General features: G+C 43.4%; 1 protein-coding gene across 1 annotated transcript; it reads left to right on the top strand.

Annotated features, from left to right (window-relative positions):
* Positions 1 to 186: 186 nt before the first annotated feature.
* UTP25 (UTP25 small subunit processome component) lies at positions 187 to 24,425 on the top strand. Its single transcript, XM_081186002.1, has 12 exons — positions 187 to 531; positions 2,613 to 2,652; positions 3,863 to 4,115; positions 4,201 to 4,407; positions 6,039 to 6,127; positions 6,324 to 6,734; positions 7,867 to 8,086; positions 12,897 to 13,099; positions 14,758 to 14,940; positions 16,719 to 16,831; positions 18,836 to 19,081; positions 23,585 to 24,425. The coding sequence occupies exons 1-12, from the start codon at positions 425 to 427 to the stop codon at positions 23,829 to 23,831; spliced, it is 2,319 nt and encodes a 772-aa protein (XP_081042128.1). The 5' UTR covers positions 187 to 424; the 3' UTR covers positions 23,832 to 24,425.
* Positions 24,426 to 24,911: the final 486 nt, after the last annotated feature.

Genomic DNA, 24,911 nt, shown 5'->3' with positions numbered 1-24,911 from the left:
TTCAACGAACAGGGGTTGGGGGTGGATAACCGATATGGGCTGCGATTCTAAACACAGTTACAGAAAGGTAGCCGTGTTGGTCTGCCATAGTCAAAATAAAAAAATTCCTTCCAGTAGCACCTTAAAGACCAACTAAGTTAGTTCTTGGTATGAGCTTTCGTGTGCATGCACACTTCTTCAGATTCTAAACACATTTACTTGCCAGCAAGCTCACTGGGACCCCATGAAACTTCTGCATAAAGGTGCAAAAAAACCCTAACTATATGCCCTTACATGCCAGGTACCAGCCACTCCTCCTGGAGGAGGAGCCAAGGAACCCACAGCAGATTCAGCCCAGCCCACTGTCGTAAGCGGCGGTCTTGGGGGGCCGTAAAGCGACAGGGGAGGAAATCCACGTGGGAAGCGGAGCAGGAAGTTCGACAACATGGGGAAGAGGAAAGCTCGTCGGCAGCAGCAGCTGATCAGCAGCTTGAGTAAGAAGCAGAAGAAGCACCTCAAGGATTTCGGGGAGGAGCACCCATTCTACGACAGGTGAGCGGGGCTTGTTTGAATAGCGTCTAAGGTGAAGGATCTGTTTCTTGCCTGCAACGATTTCCCTACAGTAGCCTTCCCTGAGTCGGCGCTCTCCTGGTGTTGTCGGACTACGACTCCCATCGTCCCTGGTAACTGGCCCTGCCGGCTAAGGGTGATGGGAGTTGGAGTCCAACAACGTCTGGAGAGCCACAATTTCCCCATCCCTCACATAGACTGAATTGCTAAGGCAGACTGCTCCGAGGATTTTGGCTGTCCTAAATGCCCTTCTCCCCACTCCTGCAGCATTTTCAGTGATCCATAGCTGAGTACAGTATATGTATTTTCATTTTTCAATGGCCTTTGCCTCCTTTCTTCCTGTGTCTCCATCTCTCACAACTGATAGAGAGCAGAAAGTTTTTAGTTATCTGTCCCAGAATGCAGAGGATATCGCCTCCCCAGCCAGAGGCAGTCCAGTCAGCATCCATCTGTATCCGGAGACAATGGAGGAATGCACCTATGGGGTTGACAGCAAACTGTTGGAAGGTTACAGAGCCTGCTACAGCTGTAGAAACCAATACTGGGGAGATAAGTTTTGTTGCAGTTGGGGCAGATGAAGGCGTCCGGTTGTGCTGCTGCAGATGCACCATTGTGGCTTCCCATGGGCATCTGGTTGTGTGATAGGAATTTTATGGTTTTAGATATATAGTAATGTTCATAACTGCACATACATAGATCAGCACAGGAACCATTTTGATTCCTAAACTGACCAAATCCTTTCTCTGCAAGGTTAAAATTGGAAAAGCCTCCCCATTGTCTCTTCCTTTAATCTGTGTTTGAATAAGGTGTGAGCCTGTGACCTGGCCCAGGAAATAAGTATTTTAGCACTACAAAAGAATGGCCAGGCTCCCCAGAAAATCCAATCAAGTAACCTGCTAGACAGGAGATAAACAAGGACAAGAGAAAAACAACATTTAAATTTCTGTGATGTAGGTGGGATGTATCTGAGGGGTGGTCTTAGGTTACACCCCTTCTGTGATGTATGCATAATGTTTCTGGGGGTGGTCCTGATCTAGAGAAGGGGAATTTCAAAAGTCTTTATAAGGCCTTGCAGGCTATTGTTCTGGGTCCTCTTCCTCTCCTGCGTGTGAGGGGAGTACCCTGTTGCAACAGATCAATAAAGATCAAGCTTACTAGCTGCTTTGCTTCTCAATATTCTCTGGTTGGCCTCTGTTATTTTCTCCTACCAATAGGGAACCTATGTAAGGACTCTATATGGGCTCTTGGATACCCCATAAGGGAAAAGGGCATATTTTTATTTACAACAGTTGTGATCCTCAGTGTGTGCACATTTATCCCACACTCAGCCTCTGTTCACTGTTTTTGCATGGTTCTGTAGTGCTTCAAAACCCCGCAAACACTACAGTTTGACAGGAGTGAGCACTGGGGCAAGAGTTGTGCGATCCACCACAACTCTTTTAGACTGCCGTTGTATGCACACTTACCAGGGACTAAGCTCTATAGAGCTCAGTGGGGCTTACATCTGACTAAACATGCTTATTAAAAGCTATTGCTTGTACCCAGTATAACTGTATCTCTGGGCTCCTCTCCTTTCCAATTATTCAATGCCAGATTCTCCACAATGTATTAGGTGATGCAGCAGCAATAATAATCTGGGACTGATGCTTTTTTTTCCTTCAGCCATTTGGGGGCACAGAAAGGACAACTCACTTGGGATGGTTTGATCACAGCTTTCTGTAAAGTTTCCTCTTTTTCGAAAGGTGCAGTTCAGCTTTGAGCCATCAGTGATCTCCTTCCAGCTCCCAGGTGGTGTCCACACAGGTGTGCAAAGGCTGCACACAGTAGAGTGGTGCAAGCATTAAGGAACTCTTAAAACATTATTCTCTTTTGGAAATCTCTTGTTGTTCTGGTTCCAATCAGGACATTATAAGTTGTGATGGGCAGCTATGTGCAGTAATGCTCACGTCTTCTTGTGCTAAACTCTCCAAATATTAAAAGCTACACACCATTTTGATTATTTTTATTTTTTTTCCAATCTATGTATCAGTCGCTAAAGATAAATTCAAATGGTTTCCTTTTAGGGTTTCTGGGAAAGAAAAACCAACTCAAATCTGTGAACTGGTAAGAGTGACCCTACCTTTTTTAAAGCATGCCTCTTTTTATTTGGATAAATTAATGGGAAATGCTAATGCATGAAAACTGACTAATTGTATTAACACAGTTAGTTCAAATTCTATAGCACATCCCTCCTTACTGCCTTTGCTGTTTCCATCCCTGGTTGGAGTGTTAATTTGATAGCTCAGTGTGGTGCTAATAGTGCCAATGTTGCAGGTTCGATCCCTGTATAGGACAGCTGCATTGTATTGCAGAGGTTCGGGCTGGATGATCCTCAGGGTCCCTTCCAACTCCACAATTCTATGATTTTATGTGTCTGCTCTAGCGCCTGGTATTTTACCCAGAATTTAGGCTTCAGCATATCTTGTTGGACTCCACTCACATCACCCTCAGCCAAGCACAGCCAGTGGTCGAGTATTGTAGGGATTGTCATCCAACAACATTTGAAAGGCCACAGGTTCTCTATTCCTGTCCTAGCACTTGTTACTTCAGAGGAAAGCTTGCAAATCTGAGAATCTGAAAAAGCTGGGGAGGGTTTGTGGAAGCTTGCAGTAATAACAGAGTAGGACTTCAGCAGTCCCACCCTCTGGCTCCAGCTCATTCTCTATCCCTGCCCCAACCCATCCCGCTTGCACAACACATTTCTGCTGTTGCAAATGGGAATTCCTTTCCCTCCTTCCTGCAGCTCCCCACAAGCCCCAAACATCTGCTCCAATGAGTTCAGGGATACCCTAGAGCAGATAGGTGTGCAGGGGAAGAAGAGAAGTACCGTCACGGCCCGTGGCGTGCCATTGGATCTCACCCATAAGTTGGATTTCTTAACACTTGAAATATTTATTAGCAGTTTAAGTCCCATGATGAGGCCTGAATCCCTATTGGAAGGGATGCAAGTGGTCCGCATCAGTCTTCTCCAACCTGTTGCTTTCCAGATGTTTCAGGCTACAGCTGAACACAGCCAGGAGTTGCCCATCTTGAGGGCACCATGTTGTAGGAGGACAGTCTACATGCATGAGATCCTAAGTTCAATCACTGGCATTACCAGTTAAGAAGGAAACCCCTCAGCCTGTGAACTTTGGAGGGTTGCTGGCATATAAAAGCTGGATTTGGATAGAATAGTATAGTATAGAAGGTAATACTCGGCTCAGCATCCAGTGATCAAAATCTGTATCAGTATGTTTGTATTATATGTCCTGGGTTATTTTTCCCCCATTTCTAGTCAGACACTTCTGAGCAGTCAAGCTCAGAAAGTGACACAGAGAATGATTCTGAACAAGCCTCAGTATATCACAAGTTACTGGCCACCTTAAAAACTGCTCCATATTCGGACAGTGAGGATGATGAAGATGAATCAGAAGGAGGAAGCAACAAAGGTGATGCGGAAGTGGGCAGTGATGATGAGTACGAAGAAGATGAGGGAGAAATGGAGGGCGAAGACAATGACAGCAATGCGCCTGACCCCCCAGAATCAGGTAATCCAGTGCATCTCAAATTCTGTGAACCACAGCTCTCGTACAAATACAACCTACGACTCTTCTTCTTTTTGATCTGGCATAGATCAAGAAACACCACTGCAGAAAAACATCCAAGAGGAACCTGGAGATCCAGAGGCTTCTAGCGACCTAAAACATGAAGCTACTGAAGAATTCACAGACGTGCAGCACGAATCTGAGTTTAGCCTGGAAACCAATTTCATAGAAGAAGAGTGCAGTGATCCTTCTGCAGATGGGAAAGAAAGCAGTAGTTCTGCAGATATTGCAAAAGGTAAAATGCATGGTCTTTATATTAATTGTTTGTTGGGCGGGGGAGAGTACCTACATACAAGCTTCTTGACATCTCGAAGGACTGCCTTCAGCTCTTTGGACCAGTCTGAGCCCTATGGCTGAATTTGGAGGCTCTGTTCATTGGCATGCCACTAAGTCCAATTAAAGTGGCAGACACTAGAAACAGGTCCTTTTCAGTGGTGGCCCCTGCCCAATGGAACTCCCAAGGAATGTGTGGTTGGCCTCATCTGTACCTGTTTAAATTAAGAGGATTTTTATTATGGTTGTTACTGTTTTTTAGAGTCTTGTTTCAATTGCTTATGGAAATTTTGGTCATTTTTATGCCTTTATGTTTTAAAAGGTTTAGTAATTCTGGTTACTGTTTGCTGGATTCTTGATATTTTATATGTAATATATATATTATTATATTGTATTATATAATTGGAGCTGTGATGGTCTTGGTTATAGGTTCATATGTTGCTGCCTAGGGGAGGACATTATTCCTTAATGTAGCCTAAGAACCTTGAGAAATTGATTTAAAGCAGATCTGAGCAGCTGATGAGCCATAGAACCTGTTGCCTTCCACCTGAAGTCAGATGAACCTCTTCTTTATGCTGCCTGATTAAAACTACACAAAGAAGAGTTTGCCATTGCATCTGGCAAACCACACATAGCGAGCTGCGTTTAACTTAAAAGGTCATCAATTGTGCAGATCAGACTTGAACACTAATAGCTAATTTGTTTTTTATTGTCACTAAGTTCAGTTCTCTGGTGGTGGAAAAAATCTCTTGCCATTCCTTCTAAAGCCTGCTTGGGTTTGCCAAACCTCTTGAGAATGGGTGTTCCTTTTTTGAGGAATGACAAGTGTTATGGTTCCAAGGGGTTGCTCGAGAGCAAGCAGGCAAATACCTCCCTGCTCGGCTGTGAAGCCTTGCTTTTGATGCCAAAATAAACTTTATCTGTCCAGAGCGCCACTCTCCCATGGCTGGCTCATTCACTGGCAGAATCCGTGAGTGGGCGGTCCTTAAACCCAGTCCTTGATGCCCAGTCTGTGCCTCCCCTCTCAGCATGAAAGCTTATTGTGCAAGGAGGGCGTGGGTAACAGAGGACCTCTCTCCTCCCCGCTTTGCCCAGGCAAGGTGTCCTGGCACCTCTGAGCCCTGAAGCTCCTCTCCACTGGAGGCGTGGTTACTCTCCTCCGCTGAGGAGGAGCTGCTTCCCACGATCTTTGGGGGCTCTCTGTCATCCATCCGGCTTTTCCTCTCTTCCCCCTTGAACCGATGGCAGTTCCCTGACAACAAGGTTTATGTGTATGCTCATTGTAGAACAGGGGTGGACTGCACTGACTGAGGCAGATGGGAGCTGGAGTCCTACTACATTGGGATGAGGCAGAAGTTCCCCTTTAGCCATGCTGTTGTTTTCTGTACTGTAGAATTGCCTTGTCATGCCAGATTCTTTTATGATTACATTCTTCTTCTTCTTTTACTGTTTGATGTAGCATTTGAGATCTCTGACAGACGTCTAACAAATTCATAATTGTGATAGCAATTTCCTCCTTCTGATCAGATTTCTTTTTAAAATGTGTAGAGCAGAGTCTAGTTTTCATAACATTGTTTTTATCTCTCCACACAGATCCATTTAAGTGTCATGTCGAAGAAGAACTGAAAGAAAAACAAATAGATAAAATTCTTGCATGTTCAAAATCTACCAGCCAAGTCAAGGTAATAATGTACATTTATTTCATATTCACTGTGGTTGGTTTCTATTCCTTATTTGGTTCAAAACTTGCTAACTCATCTCTGAATGTGTTGTGTTCATCCTCTGTAAAAAAAGAGAAATAGGGTCTTTTACAGCGTATCTGAGACTATTAACAGGAGTTGTGTTTAACCTTATGTTGTGTTTGTTTCTCCTTTCTAGTGGCCAGCACTGGGTCAGTTAGTTTTTTCTTCAAAATTGGAGAAGTTCGGAATGGTTAAGCCAGACAAAGAAGTTGATTTGAAACGGCTTCATCTTCGAAAGCCTTTAGGATCTGCTTGGCCTAAAGTCAACAGCCCATTCCTTTCCACGCAGGTGAAATCAAAAGATCAGCCATTTACTCCACTGCAGAAAGAGCTTTTCTGCATCATGAATTCATACAAGGACTTGTTCTACCCAGAGAGGACTGCTTTAAGCAATGGGGAAGAAGTCCGTCAAGTCTACTGCCTGCATGCCCTGAACCACGTCTTGAAGGCAAATGCCCAAGTACTTGGCAATAATGCCAAGCGAAGGGACCAAAAACCTGGGACTGACGATGATAGCTTCAGAGATCAAGGACTCACAAGACCAAAGGTGAAAGGATTTCCTTAATTTCTCGTCATTGCGTGGAAAACATGCCTTGGTGTATGTGGTATTCCCTAAACAGAGCTGCCATTGTACAGTAAAGGCGTCCCTTCAAATCAGCCTATGAATCCCTGACCAGTAGGGGAATTATTAAATCTCTTACAACTTGGAAACTGTAAGGTGCCCATGCTTGGCCAACTGTCCATGAGTCCATAATCATCATGCAATAAGACTTCAATTGATTCCACCCAACAAGGTTGGCCTCCCCCAATATTTGCTTCTCTTGTATAGCAAACGATTGACCAATTTTCTTTTTGGACTTGAGTAGAAAACGTTAGTGGAATCTCCAGGATCTATGCCTTGGAGGATGTTTAAATCTTGTATCATAACACTGGGTATGTTTTTTGTTTGTTTGTTAGATCTTCATTTTAATGCTCAAATGACAGGGACAGGGAGTTTGACAATGAATGACATTGTTCAGTATATCCCATGGAGAATGCTCCTTATTTCTGTATAGTTATCTAGAACTCTCTCATTCATATATATGGACCCAGGTATTTACTGAACTGCCTTCTCAAGCAGTAATCTGCCTGCTCACTGAGATTTATCATCTGAGACCATTATCCAGCCCAACACCACTGAGGATAAAATGCCATTTCATTGGTGGCTCCTCACCTTTGGAATGCCATCCACAGGGAGACCCACCTAATGCCCTTATTACTGTGATTTAGGCACCAGGCATTTTTTTCTACTGTTTCCCCAGGCTTCTTAGAATGGTAAATTTTATCACTTACAACTTTGAGCAGCTCTGATTTTCACTGGACTGTTTGAACAGACAACTGCTGTTTTAGTTTGTTGTTCTAGTTATTCTCATTACAATATCCCCCCCCCCATTTTTCTGCTTTGTTAGCTGCCCTGGGTTCAAAGAAAAAATTGTGTTGTAAGTTTGGTAGGATATGAACTCTGCAAATAAATACCTATTTTAAGGAGTGTTCAGTCAGCTAAAGCTAGATGAGGAGCACATAATTTTTCTAATGGCTAGCCCTAAATAACTACAATATAGTATCTCACTCTCTGTGTGTCTTCTATTGAAAAATATTTCTTGCTCAAAATAGATTTGCTTCTGCATTTCCCTGCATAGGTGTTGATAGTGGTGCCCTTCCGGGAATCAGCTTTACGCGTGGTGCAGATTTTCATCAGCCTCCTTGAATCGACAAGTCAAAAGAAAATTGATGTTAGTAACAAAAAGCGGTTCAAGGGGGAGTTTGGCTCAGATCCAGAAGAGAAACCGCCCAATCTGAAAAGGCCAGAAGATTATGAAGCTGTCTTTGCTGGGAACATTGATGACCACTTCAGGCTAGGTACTGACATTTTAAGATCAGTCCTTTTTTGTTCTAAAAAAATAGTTCAAAGCATTAAGCACGTTTTACAAGTTTAGGGTTGTTTTTTTGAATACCCAGTGGAAGCCCACCATATCTCCAAAATAGTATTCAATTTTTTGCGTTGATTTTTTTTTCTTGGTAAAGCCAACACTGTCTTGTTTTAAATGTAATTCTCCCTCTTACCACTTAGACTCCTTAGGGCTGCTTCATTTATAGGAAAAACAACAAGGAGTCACTTGGCACCCAATTTATTATGACATTTTGTGGAGTACAGTCCATTTCATCAGATGCAGGAGTTGCAGGTGTGGTTTGGTGTGTAGTGCTGCAAACAGTGATTTTAAAAGAAAAAGATAGCACAAAGTGCTAACCCCACTACTTTGTGTATCTCATTTGCTTTAGATCTCTCTGTTTATAATCTTCCACAAACCATACACACCCACACACACCTGCAATATTTTTACCAGTCGTCAGTGATGTGGGTTTGCTGGGAAAACAATTCCAGTGCCAAAAATGATTTAAATGTGGTTTAGCATGTTTGCTTTCTGTTTAGTTAGTATGCGGTAATAATGTTTTACAAAGCATGCAGTGTAAATTTTATACACTGGATAACTATCTCCAATTTTTCTGCAGTTGCCAAAATTATTTGTATGGAACAATTTCCTTAGTGGGGAAAAAATAGTCAATTGCAATTCATGCAGCTTAGATGTTTCATTCGAAGCCTTACAGATATTATTGAAATACTTGAAAATATTTAAGACATTATAATGACGACACCAAAAACTGCTAGCATGCTAATTTCAGCATGCCGAAAGAGCTGTACAATTATATTGTATGTGTGTGCATGCATTTATGCTTTTTTATGAACAGTACTCTGAAAAACGTACATTGCAAACTTTAAACTTTCCCAGTTTCACTAATAGCGTATTTGTTCATCTTGTTACTATGTAATTTTGAGGAACAAGGCATTTTCAGAAATGGACACTCGTTTTCCATGGAAAATTCCATTGCATTGCAAACAGTTTGCATGGAAAATTTGATTGCAGAACCATTTTTTTAAAAAACAACAACAAAGGGCTCAAGCTTGGCCCTGCTTGTAACATTGAGGAAAATGCACAAGCCGGACCACATTGTGCAGGTTGGATGTGATTCAAAACAATTGGTGCTTCAGAATTATGGATGAAGCTGCCGCTACTTAATTGTCTTTCATGCTCTCCTTCCTCTGCTTGAGACATTGCTGCCAAGCAGAGTAGACAGTACTGGCTGAGATGAGCCAGTAGTCTCAGCTCAGTGGAGGACCCTATATCCTGCTCCTTTTTGTTTCTTTTAAACTGCTCTGATCTCCCTTGTCTCTCTACAGCAAGATTGACTTAAGGTAACAAAAGATGGTAGGGAGATGCAGGCTAATTCGGAATCTCACTGAGCATCAGCACTGAGAGCTGTACTGGATATATAGCTCCCGCAGCTGCGGGCCCAACCACATTGTGCAGGGTTGAAAAGTAGATGCCTTGGTGTATTTCCTCGCTGCCACCTACCGCTGCCTAGCAACTGCATCACTTGTCCTTCCTCCTCTAAAGTGAAGAAGAGGTGGATGTGGACTAATTTGGAGCGCACAAGAAAACGCTTTGCACAACCGTGGGAAGATGTGCTCAATATGGAGAAAGTGGCAGGGACAGAAGCAGTATGCGGCTGTGTCTTGTGCTGCTTTTGGTCCAGTTGTGCCTTTACCCTGCACAAAGTTGGACCGTGCCCTGGTTTTTTAGGAGTTAAAATCTTAGACACAGAGAGTGTGTCCCCCTCTTCTCAATCAGCTGGTTGTTGCTCTGTGCAAAACAGGAAATCTGTCCATTGGTCCTCTGTGGCAGTGCTGCGATCTTTGGAATACCCTTGAGAACATCTTCTGAGGTCCTCCTTTATGTGCCTCCTCCTTGAGAGGTCCGCAGGGTGGCAACATGAGAATGGGCCTTCTCTGCAGTGGCTCCCTGTCTGTGGAATGCTCTCCCCAGGGAAGTTCGCCTGGCACCTTCATTATACACCTTTAGGCACCAGGCGAAAACGTTCCTTTTTAACCAGGCATTTGGTTGATCTGATTGATATCCTAGGCCCTTTTAAAATGAGACCCCTGGGTATAGAGTGGTATAAAAATTCTAATAATAATAATAATAATAATAATAATAATAATAATAATAATAATAATAATAAATTTAATATTAATAATAATTTGTGCCATGCCTTCTCCTTACAAACTGGAAAGTGCCCAGGGAAGAGAGAAACTAGGATAGTGAAGGGTCTGGAATCCATTACCTATGAGGAACAGTTGAAAGAGTTGGATGTGTAAAGCCTGGAGAGAAGATTAAGGGGTTTTGTTGTTGTTTAGTTGTCTTAGTCATGTTCGACTCTCCATGACCCCATGAACCAGAGCATGCCTTGGAAACTCTCACTTTCTTCTCAGAGCTTCTCCTTTTTTATGTCCATGAAGTTTTCTTGGCAAAATACTGGAGTGGTTTGCCAGTTCCTTCTCCAGACGGGGTTGTTAGCAGTCTTTAAATATCTGAAGAGTGATCACACAGAAAATGGAGAAGACGGGTTCTTCATTGCTGCTGAAGCCAGGACTTAGAAAAATTCGGAGAAGCTTCCAGATGATAAAAGAGCTATCTGAGGATGAAACAGATTGCCTTGTGTGACGGTGGTGGACTTTTATTTTGCTGGAGGTGTTTAAACAGAAGCTGGGCAGCCATTTATCAGGAGTGCGCCTTGCATTGCAGATTCTTCACTGAGCAGCGCATTGGACTAGGTGAATTCCCAGGTCCCTTCTAACTCTACACTTCGGTAAGCATAGAGCAAAGCTGTATGCTTTTGTATGGAACATGCAGCCTGCTAATCTACCACCAGCACAAGCACACCCCAGCTGCAATGGTGTGCAACAAACATTGTGGATGCCAAGGTGTGGAAGCTGCAATAATCGTTGTGGAGGCAGCCCTTATTCTAGAGTTGTTGAACCCCTAACGAGCCCTGCACTGCGCTGAAAGTAGAAAACCGAAATGGAATCTGATGGCAGTGTTGTAACCGTCACTCTTCTTTGTTGCCCTTGAGGACTGGAAAAAGCAGAAATTCAGCAAATGATCTAGATGTTGTGTTCGTCTGCAAAATGGTGTTTGTGCAGCTAGAATGCCTGGGGCTTCCAGCTGAGCTCTGCTGTACTCTCCCCAGGTGAAGTGAGTCCAAATGTTGGCTAAACAGAAAGCGTCAAGACTCTTCCAGAAATTGCAATTTCATACTGGTTTATCGGTGCATTAGGCAGAGTCTTTCCCTGTGGCTTGATGTCTAGGACTCTTGCTATGAGAAAGCTGCTTTAAAACTTAATGTTACTTGAAGGTATTGTCTCATGAAAGATATTGCTTAATAATACAGCCAAGAGATGCAAGTAGTGCGTCATTACTGCCGCTGATGGTGTTCCTTTTGATTAAGTCCGGTTGCCAAATGGTTCCCTTCAGGATTCCCTCCCCCCCCCCTTACAAATGTGTCTTACCTACTTACTAGGCATGCTGAAAGAAGCAGAGAAGTTCTCTTCACCATAGTGACAAACATGGCTTGCGTTCATTTTTGTGATACTGGTTGCTGCATTAAGTGTAACTTAATGTCGACCCTGTAGGTGTGTTTGGAATCAGGGAAACAACTGATCCCAATTCAAACAAGGGAATTGGAGGAAGGTCTACTCTATCCAGTTCATGTCATTGGTTCCATGTATTTGGACCCACCAGTGGGCTTTACACCATGGCGGTGGTTGCATGGAGATGGGTTGTGCCTCCATTTAGGATGGGGAACATATTTTACTCCATGTGCCAGGTCTTTATCAGGATCTGCCGTGCAGACTTAATTTGACGAGTGGGCAGGGCTGCCCACCTGTCAAAATGCCTTTCACTCTGATGGGAGTGGGAGAGGAGCTTTTGTGAGTTTCCCTCACCCTTCCCCTTCGAGTCTCTAGTCTCATGATGATCTCGTTCTGCTGCCTAGGCTGTGCATTTCTTGCTGGGAACAAGATCATGCAACCAGTGCAGGATTAAACCCTGCCTGTCAGCTGGTGTCACCAGTGATGTCAGCTGATGGGTGGATGGTCATAGGTTTGGGGAAGATGGCCCGGCAGTCCAAGATATGCTCATGGCCTGGATGTTCCCCATCCCTGACTTAGGGCCTATCCCAAGGGCAGCATTCCCTCATGGGCAACCCTAGCTAGCAATGGTTAGGACCAGAGAAGGAGGAGGAGGAGGAGGAGAAGAAGAAGAAGAAGGAGGAGGGTTTGGATTTGATATCCCGCTTTATCACTACCCGAAGGAGTCTCAAAGCGGCTAACATTCTCCTTTTCCTTCCTCCCCCACAACAAACACTCTGTGAGGTGAGTGGGGCTGAAAGACTTCAAAGAAGTGTGACTAGCCTAAGGTCACCCAGCAGCTGCATGTGGAGGAGCGGAGACGTGAACCCGGTTCCCCAGATTACAAGTCTACCACTCTTAACCACTACACCACACTGGCTCTCAGAGACAAAACTGGGCAGAGTGACACATGTGATCATTGCCTTTTGTAGAGTAAGCTGCATCCACTCAGAGGTTTCTGTGCACACCTGCATGCTCACACAACTCACCCATACATACACAGCCATTGCGATCAGGTGCGATGGTTGTGATGGTTCAGAGAGAAAGGAACAGCTATACACAACCGTTCTGGGATTCTGTGAAATAATGACTGTTGAAATAATGACTGACTGGTGACTGGCTTGCTTGTCTGTGTTTGGGCAGGTGTTTCTGTTCTTCAGAAGAGCATACGGCTGTACGCGCCTTTTTACTCCTCCGATATTATCATTGCATCTCCCCTTGGCCTGAGGACTGTTATTGGAGCTGAGGGAGAGAACAAGAGAGACTATGATTTCCTCTCGTCCATAGAAATTCTTATCATCGATGAGGCCGACATCTACCTAATGCAGAACTGGGAGCATGTTTTGGTAATGCATCTCCTTACCCCTTCTTACTCTTTCCCCTCGCATATCATGCCTCACAAACAGGGTTGACAAGATCGGTAACGCAGCAAACAGCCAGCGGATTTTAACACTGAGAAACGCGGGTGTTTAATTTGAATTCATGGGATGGAGACATGTGTTCTGGGTTTCTTGAGTGCGGCTGCATTCTTAAAATTTAGTGAAGCCGATTCTCCTTTTGGACTGCCTTCAACAGGCAAGGCTTCCCTCTAGAAGTAGCACATTGCTTAGAAATTCTCCTGGCAAGTCTTCCACAGGTAGCGATGGCCACCAACTTTAAAAATAGGATTACAGTGGTACCTCGGGTTACAGACGCTTCAGGTTACAGACGCTTCAGGTTACAGATGCCACTAACCCAGAAATAGTACCTCGGGTTAAGAACTTGGCTTCAGGCTGAGAACAGAAATCGAGCGGCGGCAGCAGCAGGAGGCCCCATTAGCTAAAGTGGTGCTTCAGGTTAAGAACAGTTTCAGGTTAAGAACTGACTTCCAGAACGAATTAAACTGTAGTCATATCTGTGGAGGATAAGGCTATTCTCTACTTCCACTGTCAGGGGCATTATGCCCTGAGTACCAGTTTCTGGGAATTTCAGATTGGTAGAGTTGAGCTGTACTGATGTCTATGAGAAGCCTGCCAGCAGGGCATCTGGTTGAGCACTGTGATAACAGGATGCTGGACTCAATGGGCCACTGGCCTGATCCAGCCAGCTCTTCTGATGTCATGCTAGAAAATAGTGGGGAGTTCTTTCTAAGGGCAAATCAGTTGCAAAGTCGTGGAAACTATGAAAAGCAGTATAAATAGCTCCTGTGATCTCTTCTTGTACCGTATTATTTCCTGCGGGCCAGTTGAGAACATTAGAACCAACTAAAAGATTTCGTTTTGTATGGTTTCTAACACTGGATGGTTCAAACAACACTTAGAGCAAGCCAGGTGTCGAATGACCCTCGTTTCACTAAACACATGCTGCAGTGATCGTTGACAGTCTCTTGGATGCTGCAGAACGATTTTCCAGAAATGAGCTTGAGAGGCAACAAAAGCCTCCTAGCAACAACAGCCAAAGAGCTGTTAGGAACATAAGGAAGCTGCCAAATACTGAGTCGGACCTTTGGTCTGTCTAGCTCAGTATTGTCTAGGTGCCAGGCGAGAATGTTTCTCTATACACCAGGCCTTTGGCTGATTAAACAATCTATGGCCTTTAAAATGTGCTCATGGGAGGGGGGTTATTGATTTGTTTGTTTGTTTCGTTACCTATTTTGTATTCTCATGTTGTATTTTTATGTTGTGAAGTGCCCTGTGGTCTTTGGATGAAGGGCAGTAAACAAACAATTCTGTACTGGCTGGCAGTGGCTCTCCCAAGTTTTCAGACGGGTGACTTTCCTCTCCCTGGAGATGCCAAGGATTGAACCTACGACCTTCTGTATTCAAACTGGTGCTCTACCAGTGAGCCAAATCTGTCGCTCAGTTTCAGCCAGGAAAGGAGTTTAATAGTTCAGATTTCCATTCACGTGGCTCATTTTAGTGCAATGCATGAACTTTTTAGGGTTCTCTTTCCTTGATTTTCCTCTTCCTGCAAACCGATCCAGATTGACGGACATCTTTCTTTTCTTTTTAAAATCTGCTCACAGCACCTGATGAACCACATTAACCTGTTGCCTTTGGAGTCTCATGGGGTGGATTTCTCGCGGGTGCGAATGTTCAGTCTGAACAACTGGTCCAAGTATTATCGGCAGACGCTTCTGTTCAGCGCCCTCCAGGATCCACAGATCAACTCCATCTTCAATAAGCACTGCTTCAATTACAGGGGGCAGGTTAGTGTGCACATGTGTCTATAACCCTTGTATAGAAGTGAAGAAGGCCTTCCAACATGACCTTGCAGGGTGATGGGAGGCGATGGGCGATGGGAGGGTGTGCTTATGGACTTACAGATAATAAATCTTCCCATTCCTAATGTGTTTTAATGTCTCCAGCCAAGCTGACCTCAGATTATTGCTGCCTCCAGTTATTACATTTGTCACCTGCTGCCAAGCTAATATTGAAGCTTGTATGTTAAAATATCCCACCCCTCATTGTCCCGTTAAAGATATAAACCTTGACAGGCATCCTCCTCAACAGTCATGTCCTATTTCTATCTTCCTTGCATCAACACAAATCTTCTTTTTTCGTGTAAAATAAGGGTTGGCAACTAGTATCCCTGGGGCCAAGCACAACCCTATGATGAGTACCCTCTGTCTCTCTTCCTCCTTGAAATGGTAATTTAGAAGTGCAAAGGTACAAAGAGAAAGCATAGGATGCAAGAGACTTCCCTTTAAAAGGAAGTGTTTCTTTGGCTCTGGATTTATGACAGGAAGAAGGGTCTCCTTTCCCCACAATTCTTGATTTACTTGTCGAATTCACCACTCTCCTTGACAAGTTGATGGCCACTAGTTTAGAGGGTTTTTAAAAAAGGATTAAGCAAGTTCATGGAGGATAGACAAATGGGCTTATTAAGTACTGCTAACCTTGACATCTGAATGAAGAGTCCTTTTTCACAGGCAACTTACCAGTTGCTAAAGCTAAATAATGAAGGTAGCTGTCATTGCCATGCCCTACTTGTTTCTAAGAGCACCCGGCTGTCCGTTGCTGTTGAGAACAGGATTCTAAAGTAGACTAGGGGGACGTACAATAAAATGTTGCAGTTCCTGTTCTGTATTGGTTTTATTCTGCTTTAAGGGCAATGGCATCCTTCAGTGAATCCTGGGAATTGCAGTTGTTTGTTTTTATTTTTTTAAGTTTTAAGTTTTTATTTTTTTAAAAAATTGTACACTCTTTACACCAGAGGATTTTACAATCAAAATAAACCATAATACAAACAAGAACATGACTTTGCTTTTCATTCATGTTAATCTCCTTCTTTTAACTCCTTGTTCTTAACCTCTTAAATCACATGTATATCTTTAACAATTTTCCAAATACTGCCCTATACCTCCCGCCCCCGTTCCCGTTACTTCCCTTCACCCGTGTGTGATCTTCTCAACCTTATATTGTTTCTCGTTGTGTTAACAAAAGTTTGTATTTGTTGTTCCATATATGTCATGATATCGTCTTGTATCCTTGCGCATTTTACCTACTGCATGTTAAATTTAAGCTCCAAAACCAAATCTTTCCATGTATTTCTTTACACACTCCAACTCTTTGTAAATTTTTTTGGTTGGAACATGTTGCAGTTCCAGTTCAGTGTCCCCCTCCTTGATAGGATGTTCCATTCTGTTTCCCCCTCCTGTGTAGTTTTCCATTTTTCCACCCCAAGAGGCAGCCAGTGTTCTGGGTCTATGAAGCACGCTCAGTCCTCATTAGGCTGTTTTGCGTCTCTTACTCCCCTGAGCAAGGAAAATATTGTTTATACATTTGCAAACCTTGGGCAGAGGGAGCGTTTGGGTTACATAAGCCAATGGCACTCATGCCTGAGTGCTGGAAATAGAGGGAATGAAGAACCGAACTGTTCCAAGCCGGCAAATCAACTCTTACCCTTTCCATGAGAGTTGATCTCAGATGTAACCTGTCTGGTCTAACATTGCCTTCATTTGCCTGTTGTGTTTGCTTCTTGCAGGTAGCGGTAAGGAACATACCTCTGAAGGGCTCTATCAGCCACGTTGTAGTACAGCTTCCTCATGTTTTTCGCAAGCTGGAAGCAGAAAATTCCGTTTCTGCAATAGATGCCAGGTAATGTGGTCATTTCAGCTGTGCTCTTCTGACATCAGGTTCAGATTTGGTGCTCAGTAGAGTGTAGCATTGTGGAAAGAGTGTGTGTGTGTGTGTGTGTGTGTGTGTGTGTGTGTAGGCAGTGGGCGGGGGAATAAAATTTAAAAATCCAAGGAAACCAACACAGCCTGCTGAATGGCAACATTATGCACACCAGAATCTTCTGCTAACTTCCTGCGGTGCTATAGAAACCTCAGTCCTATATACTAATAGCAAACTCCTTCTCCAAGCACTGATCCTTATGCAGGCAAAACGGCACCATCTGCAGACAAGGAGGAGGTGTCAGCAGGGAACCTCAAGCCTTGCCAAAGTGCAGTGAATCTTTAGCCAGGGGGCAGGCAGGGAAGCCTAGCGGGCAGACCCCAGAAACAGCACAATGAGGACTGGGCACACTCCGTAGGCAAAGATTGCTACCTACCAGGGCTGTGGGGAGATTATTATTATTATTATTATTATTATTATTATTATTATTATTATTATTATTATTATTTATACCCCACCCTCCCCAGCCAAGACCGGACTCAGTGCGGCTAACACCAGATATAAAAACAATGGATTAAAATACAACTTTAAAAAAGATTAAAATACAACATTAAAATGCAGCCTCATTTCAGTAGAAACTCAAATCAAAAACTTTTTGGGGATGAAAACATCAAATCTTTACCAAGGCCAACTATCCAGACTGGTCCTACGTGGGCCAGAAAAAAGCCAGGGAAGTCCCCAAATAGGGGTTCCATCACAGAAGGAAAAGGAAAGAGGGGAAGGGGATCAGGCTGGTCCCAAGCCAAAGGCCAGGTGGAACAGCTCTGTCTTACAGGCCCTGCAGAAAGAAATCAGATCCTGCAGGGCCCTGGTCTCACGAGACAGAGTGTTCCACCAGGCCGGAGCCAGTGTTGAAAAGGCCCTGGCTCTGGTTGAGGCTAATCTAACTTCCTTAGGGCCCGGGACCTCTAGGGTGTTGCTATTTATGGACCTTAAGGTCCTCCGTGGGGCATACCAGGAGAGAATAGAAAACCAGAGGATGGAACTCTGGAAGATGGCAACCCTGAACAACTCTGCACTGAAACACTCTGTTGCCGGTCCCAATTATTTTCCTTTGGCGTTAGACACTTGCCTTGTGGAGGACTCCTAAACGTTTCCTTATGGTTAAGTGCTCTGCGTTGCAGCTGCAACATCCCTCCCCAGTCTGATGCCCTCCCAAGTGTTTTGGACTGCATCTCCCATCACTTGAGCAACGTAATCACTGCCATCGTGGAAATTCCCCCTGCTCCCAGCAAAGCTCACCAAGAAAGATTGAGAGCCAAGTGCCCACTCGGTCTCCAAAATATCGTGGGGTGTCCTTTGACCCATCACCATCTATCCACCTAAGCAACCTCACAGGGGTGTTGCATAGATAAATGGGACAGGAGAAACCATATAGGTCACCCTGCGGTCCTTGAAGGAAAAGTGGGATATGAATAATAGTAAAAATGCGGAGACTCCACACAATGTTAGATGCAGTTAGTGGTCTGTCTGCAGTGTTTTTACTATGAAGACTCTAGTGATCTGTGTATAAATCATTTTTATATGCATTTACGATGTTTTTAATAAGATTTTTTATTGCTTTCGCTAGAAAATACGATCAAGAATAAGATAGCCTGTGGTGCATGTAAAAAATAGTCATAAAGACACGTTTGTGCGTATCAGTTAAGGGGAAGACCCTCCTTTTGTATTAAGCAGCATTAATAAAACCTCTCCCAAGTGAGAGGAGGGTGACATCTTTCCCTTATTCTGCTTATGTAGGAAATAAATTGGAACTCAGCTCCTTCAAAATGGTCCCTTTTGCAGTGTGTTGAGTAAGACGTGTATTTACAACGTAAAGAAAGTGTTTGTGTGTGATATATATTCTACATTTGCATTAAGTGAGATGCTGGGATTTTTTTATATTTTTGGAGCAGAATAACGTGCTTATGTTTCCTTAATCAGGTTTCATTTTTTCATTGAGAAAGTGTTGCCTGAGTATCGTGATGCCGTCATGTCGCACACACTCATCTACGTCCCGTCGTATTTTGATTACGTGCGCCTTCGGAACTACTTCAAGAAGGAAGAGTTGAGTTTTGTGCACATCTGTGAATACACCAGTAAATCTGGCATTTCCAGAGCGAGGCAATTCTTCCTAAAGGGAGTGAAGCAATTTCTGATTTTCACGGAGCGTTTCCACTTTTATAAAAGGTAGGCTGGGGTGGTTGCTAAAGTCCAAGTCTTTAATAGAAGAGGGTGCATGAGGTCATACTTGCTCCCCCCCAAAATTAATAATGCTTCATAATTAGGCTAAAAATGTGGAATTTTTCACACAGCACTGGAAGATTTCTTAAATGTGTATTATTTTCATCACCTATGCAGCACCATCAATGTAGATGCTGCTCCACAGATCATAAATATAGGCTAAAAGACAGTACACTTCTGGTTTGATTTCTGAATGTGTTAATAACTGGTGTTCCTTGGGCTCATATTTCTCCCATAGAAAGGTAAAATGTGTCTTGAAAATCATTGCCAGCTGATCATTATGTGATGCTGTGTATACTTCCTTTTGAACCAAAGCTGTACGTATTTATTTAATAACAAGGAAGGGCCATAGCTCACTGGTAGAGAATGTGCTTTGAGTGCAAGTCTCAGGTTTAATCTGTGACTGCTCCAGATTTGGCTGGAAGAGACCTCTGTCTGAAATCCCTGAGAGCTGCTGTTAGTCGGTGTAGACCAGGGGTAGTCAACCTTTTTATACCTACCGCCCACTAATGCATCTTTCTTAATGGTAAAATTTCCTTACCACCCACCAGCACTCGATGGAAGGAGGATTCAGCTTGTGCCGTAGAACCCCCTACCGCCCACCTAGAACCCTGAAACACCCACTAGTGGGCAGTAGGGACCAGGTTGGCAACCCCTTGTGTAGACAGGGCTGAGCAAGAGGGACCAAAGGTCGGACTTGGTATGAGGAAGTTTCCCTTGTTCCAGAAGTCTGGATTAAGTGGTAAGAACAAAGGTGGATAGAGATGATCCAGTTACAGATAGGTAGCCGTGTTGGTCTGCCATAGTCAAAATAAAAAAAATTCCTTCCAGTAGCACCTTAAAGACCAACTAAGTTAGTTCTTGGTATGAGCTTTCGTGTGCATGCACACTTCTTCAGATACACTGAAACAGAAGTTGCCAGACCCTTCTATATAGTGAGAAGGTGGGGAGGGGTATTACTCAGAAGGGTGGTGGGAATGGGAGATTGGCAGATAGCTGAGATGAGCCTGTTGACGACTCTTAACGACTGTAATAGGTCTTACAGGAAAAGGCAAGGGGTGAGAAGGTGAGAAATGGCTTAGTCATGTATAATGAGATAAGAATCCAATGTCTTTGTTCAGACCAGGTCTCTCCATGGTTTTAAGTTTGGTAATGAGTTGCAATTCAGCAGCTTCTCTTTCCAGTCTATTTCTGAAATTCCTTTGTAGTAAAACAGCTACTTTGAGATCTTGTATAGAATGTCCTGGGAGATTGAAGTGCTCTCCTACTGGTTTCTCTGTTTTGTGATTCTTGATGTCAGATTTATGTCCGTTTATTCTTTGGCGTAAGGTTTGGCCTGTTTGTCCAATATAGAGAGCTGAAGGACACTGTTGGCATTTGATGGCATACACAGTGTTAGACGATGAGCAATTAAATAGTCCCGAGATGGTATGTGTGATGTTGTTGGGGCCAGTAATGGTGTTTGATGGCATACACAATGTTAGACGATGAGCAATTAAATAGTCCCGAGATGGTATGTGTGATGTTGTTGGGGCCAGTAATGGTGTTTGATGGCATACACAATGTTAGACGATGAGCAATTAAATAGTCCCGAGATGGTATGTGTGATGTTGTTGGGGCCAGTAATGGTGTTCTGTGGCTTCCGCCACAGAATCCAAACAGATGTGACCAGAAAACACCATCGCTTACAACAAAATCTAAACCATGCTGAAAGGAGAGCCATAGATAATCTCAGAAACAACCCAGACATTATAATTAAAGAAGCAGACAAAGGTGGAGCTGTCGTCATCATGAACAAAACTGACTACATTCAGGAGGCTCACAGACAACTTTCCAATACCACCTTTTACACAAAATTGGACTCAGACCCCACACAAGAATACAAGAAAGAACTGAACAAGATTGTTAAGGAGCTACCCCCACACATCCAAGAACAGATCCTCACCAACACACCAACAGAACCTCGACCAGGAACTTTCTATCTTCTACCTAAAATACACAAACCAAGAAATCCAGGATGCCCCATCATTTCAGGTATTGGCACCATTACAGTGGGTGTCTCCGGTTATATGGACTCTGTTCTGAAACCATATGCCACCAGTGCTCCCAGCTATGTACGTGACACCACAGATTTTCTGAGGAAAATACAATCTTTAAATAATCTTCCCAACAATACTATACTAGCTACTATGGATGTGGAATCTCTGTATACCAACATCCCACACAACGATTGTTTACAAGCTATAAGGAACACCATTTCAGATAAAACCACAGTGGACCTTGCCACCAAACTCTGCCAATTTGTCCTTACCCACAACAACTTCAAATTCGGTGATGACCTGTTCCTTCAGATCAGCGGCACAGCAATGGGCACCCGCATGGCCCCACAGTATGCCAACATCTTCATGGCAGATTTAGAACAACGTTTCCTAAACTCCTACCCACTCAAACCTCTCTTGTACCTGCGATACATTGACGATATTTTTATCATCTGGACACATGGTCAACAGACCCTGGACACCTTTCACCAGAAATTTAATGATTTTCACCCCACAATCAACCTTACAATGAATCAATCTATGCAAGAAATACATTTTTTGGACACTACTATAAAAATACAGGATGGGCGCATAGACACCACCTTATACCGTAAACCAACTGACCGACAAACATATCTACATGCCTCTAGCTACCATCCCAAACATACCAAACAGTCCATTGTATATAGCCAGGCACTACGTTACAGCCGCATCTGTTCCAATTCTACAGACAGAGACTCTCACCTAAGAGATCTACAGCAAACCTTTTTAGAACTAAAATACCCAGCAGATGAAGTTAGACAACAGATCAACAGAGCCAGACTGATACCCAGAGAGAACTTGCTGCAAGACAGACCCAAAAAAGAAAATAACAGAACACCTCTAGTCATCACATACAGCTCCCAAGTTAAAACAGTACAACGCATCATCAGAGATCTACAACCTCTCCTGGACAATGACAGTTCTCTTTCTCAAGCTCTGGGAGGAAGACCTTTCATTGCCTACAGACAGCCACCCAATCTTAAACAACTCCTAACCCACAATAATATTACAACCAAACTTAACACAGACACTGGCACCAGAGCCTGCAATAAACCCAGATGCCAACTTTACTGCCACATACACCCGGACAACACCCTTACTGGCCCCAACAACATCACACATACCATCTCGGGACTATTTAATTGCTCATCGTCTAACATTGTGTATGCCATCAAATGCCAACAGTGTCCTTCAGCTCTCTATATTGGACAAACAGGCCAAACCTTACGCCAAAGAATAAACGGACATAAATCTGACATCAAGAATCACAAAACAGAGAAACCAGTAGGAGAACACTTCAATCTCCCAGGACATTCTATACAAGATCTCAAAGTAGCTGTTTTACTACAAAGGAATTTCAGAAATAGACTGGAAAGAGAAGCTGCTGAATTGCAACTCATTACCAAACTTAAAACCATGGAGAGACCTGGTCTGAACAAAGACATTGGATTCTTATCTCATTATACATGACTAAGCCATTTCTCACCTTCTCACCCCTTGCCTTTTCCTGTAAGACCTATTACAGTCGTTAAGAGTCGTCAACAGGCTCATCTCAGCTATCTGCCAATCTCCCATTCCCACCACCCTTCTGAGTAATACCCCTCCCCACCTTCTCACTATATAGAAGGGTCTGGCAACTTCTGTTTCAGTGTATCTGAAGAAGTGTGCATGCACATGAAAGCTCATACCAAGAACTAACAGAGATGATCCAGTTTGACAAGAGGAGAAGGGACCTAGGGGATGTTACTTTGCTGGTCCACTAGAGGAGTGATGTTTGAATAGGAAATCGCAGCCCTTCCTTATAAAAATGATGCCACCTTTGTGATCTTTGGGGCACCAACTGAAGCTCTTTTGATTCACCCAAACCTTTTAAATTTTGAAGGCTGGGCCTCTCAGCATCTATATCTGTATTTTAATGAGGGTGGGGCGTACAGTGAGGTTTGCTTTTGTTTGCATTTATGTAGATAACAGTTTGATTGTTTTTTACTTATTCACTGAAAGTCGACCAGATACCTTTATGATATAGGGTGTCCAACAAATGCCAAACATATGAAAATAAGGTGGGGAGGGAGGAGGTTCATCAAATAGCTGCAGGAAGGTTTCAGGCATCCAGAGACCCTGTTTTTTGGTGGCTAGCAGTCTACAGAATCTATTCTACCTCTCTGCATTGTAACTTTTAATCCTGCTTCGCTGCCGGGGGGGGGGGCAGGTTCAGGAAGTCCCATTTCCCTTGTTGAAATCCCAAGTCTGTAAAATTAAAAAAAGGGGCTGTGTTCTGTTTCATCTATAAATGGTTAAAGTTTCAAAAAGGGATTTCTGTGTTGCATATTAATCATTTTGTGCCCTCTTGTTTGTTTGCTTTATTCAGGTACTCAATTAGAGGCATCCGGAACCTTATTTTTTACGAACTGCCCACCTATCCCCATTTCTATAGTGAGGTCTGCAATATGATGAAGCTGGCAGGCAGCGAGGAAGAGGCCACCTTGACCTGCACAGTGCTTTACTCAAAATACGATGCTCAAAAGGTGGCTGCGGTGGTGGGTGTTGACCGGGCGGCCCAAATGCTCCAGTCTTCCAAAAATGTGCACCTTTTCGTCACTGGAGAAACAGAGTGAAATAAGTGGTGGACTGAGATTTAGAATGGACTCCGTGACCTGTTCAGCCTACTATTTGGGGCTTGTGCTTCTTCCAGAACAAATGTTAGAAAAAGAAAGGCCATGTCCGCACCATGCATTTAAAATGTGATTATACCACATAAGCAGTTATGGCTCCCCCCACCCCAAAACAATCCTGGGAACTGTAGTTAAGGGTGCTGAGAGTTGTTCTTCCCCACCCCCACATTTGCTTTTAACTGTTTTGAATACACTGTCTAATACAATACAGCTACAGTAGGGATCAGCAACTAGCAGACCCTGGGTCCAGTCCACCCCTCTAGCAAGCACCCTTTAGCCCCACAATGGCCAGTGGTTGCCAGCTGTTCTTTCGGGTCTGGTCCATCATTCTTCACCTGTTTCTTGATGTGACCTTCGGTAAAGCTAGATGCTGACCAGAGCACTACGGTGCCCAGAAAAACACAGCCAGCCAGTCACTCACCCTTTGAATAACTATAAACATCAAACATGTGAGAGATGTCTTGTTAAAAAAAAAAAAATGTTCTATTTGTGTTTTGTCATTGCATTTATTAAAAAAAAATGCCAAACTTTTTAAAATCTTTGTATAGTGATTGTGTCCTTTAAATGTCAAAATAGGCCTGCAGAGCTGTGGTTCACTAGTCTCCGCCATTGCATTGCTGTCTATTTTAGTTTTAAGCTGATTAACTGTGTCTAATTCCTCTAGTGCAGGAACTAAACACCAATAAAGAGGCAATTCCATTTCAATCCCTGAATTAGCCATCATTGATATAGGAATGTTCCTTTAAAAAAGAGAGAGAGTGTGTGTGTGTGTTTATTTTTGCATTTTCAGGTTTACAAGCAACAACAAAGAAAATAATTAAAATATAATCAGTAAATCCCCTTTGACTTCCCTCCTCCCCTTTTGTGGATCCTTATGCCAACATTTTTTTCCTGCTTCTCTTCTATTACTCCAATTTTATCAAATCTTTAAACAGACCATAATTCAACTTTCAACTACAAGTATTTATTCTTCCTGGTTCCTAATTCTTCTGGTCAGTTTTGCCATTTCAGCGTAGTCCATCA

Source organism: Podarcis bocagei (assembly GCF_964188305.1).
Source record: "Podarcis bocagei genome assembly, chromosome: 3".
Lineage (NCBI taxonomy): Eukaryota > Metazoa > Chordata > Lepidosauria > Squamata > Lacertidae > Podarcis > Podarcis bocagei.
The sequence above is the reverse complement of the archived record's forward strand: the minus strand, read 5'-3'. Positions and strand labels throughout refer to the sequence as shown.

Excerpts from the sequence above, each read along its gene's own strand:
- UTP25 (XM_081186002.1), top strand. The coding sequence starts at position 425 with ATGGGGAAGAGGAAAGCTCGTCGGCAGCAGCAGCTGATCAGCAGCTTG. Across the intron at positions 6,128-6,323 it reads AATCTACCAGCCAAGTCAAG|TGGCCAGCACTGGGTCAGTT; the intron begins GTAATAATGTAC and ends TCTCCTTTCTAG. Across the intron at positions 6,735-7,866 it reads AAGGACTCACAAGACCAAAG|GTGTTGATAGTGGTGCCCTT; the intron begins GTGAAAGGATTT and ends TTCCCTGCATAG.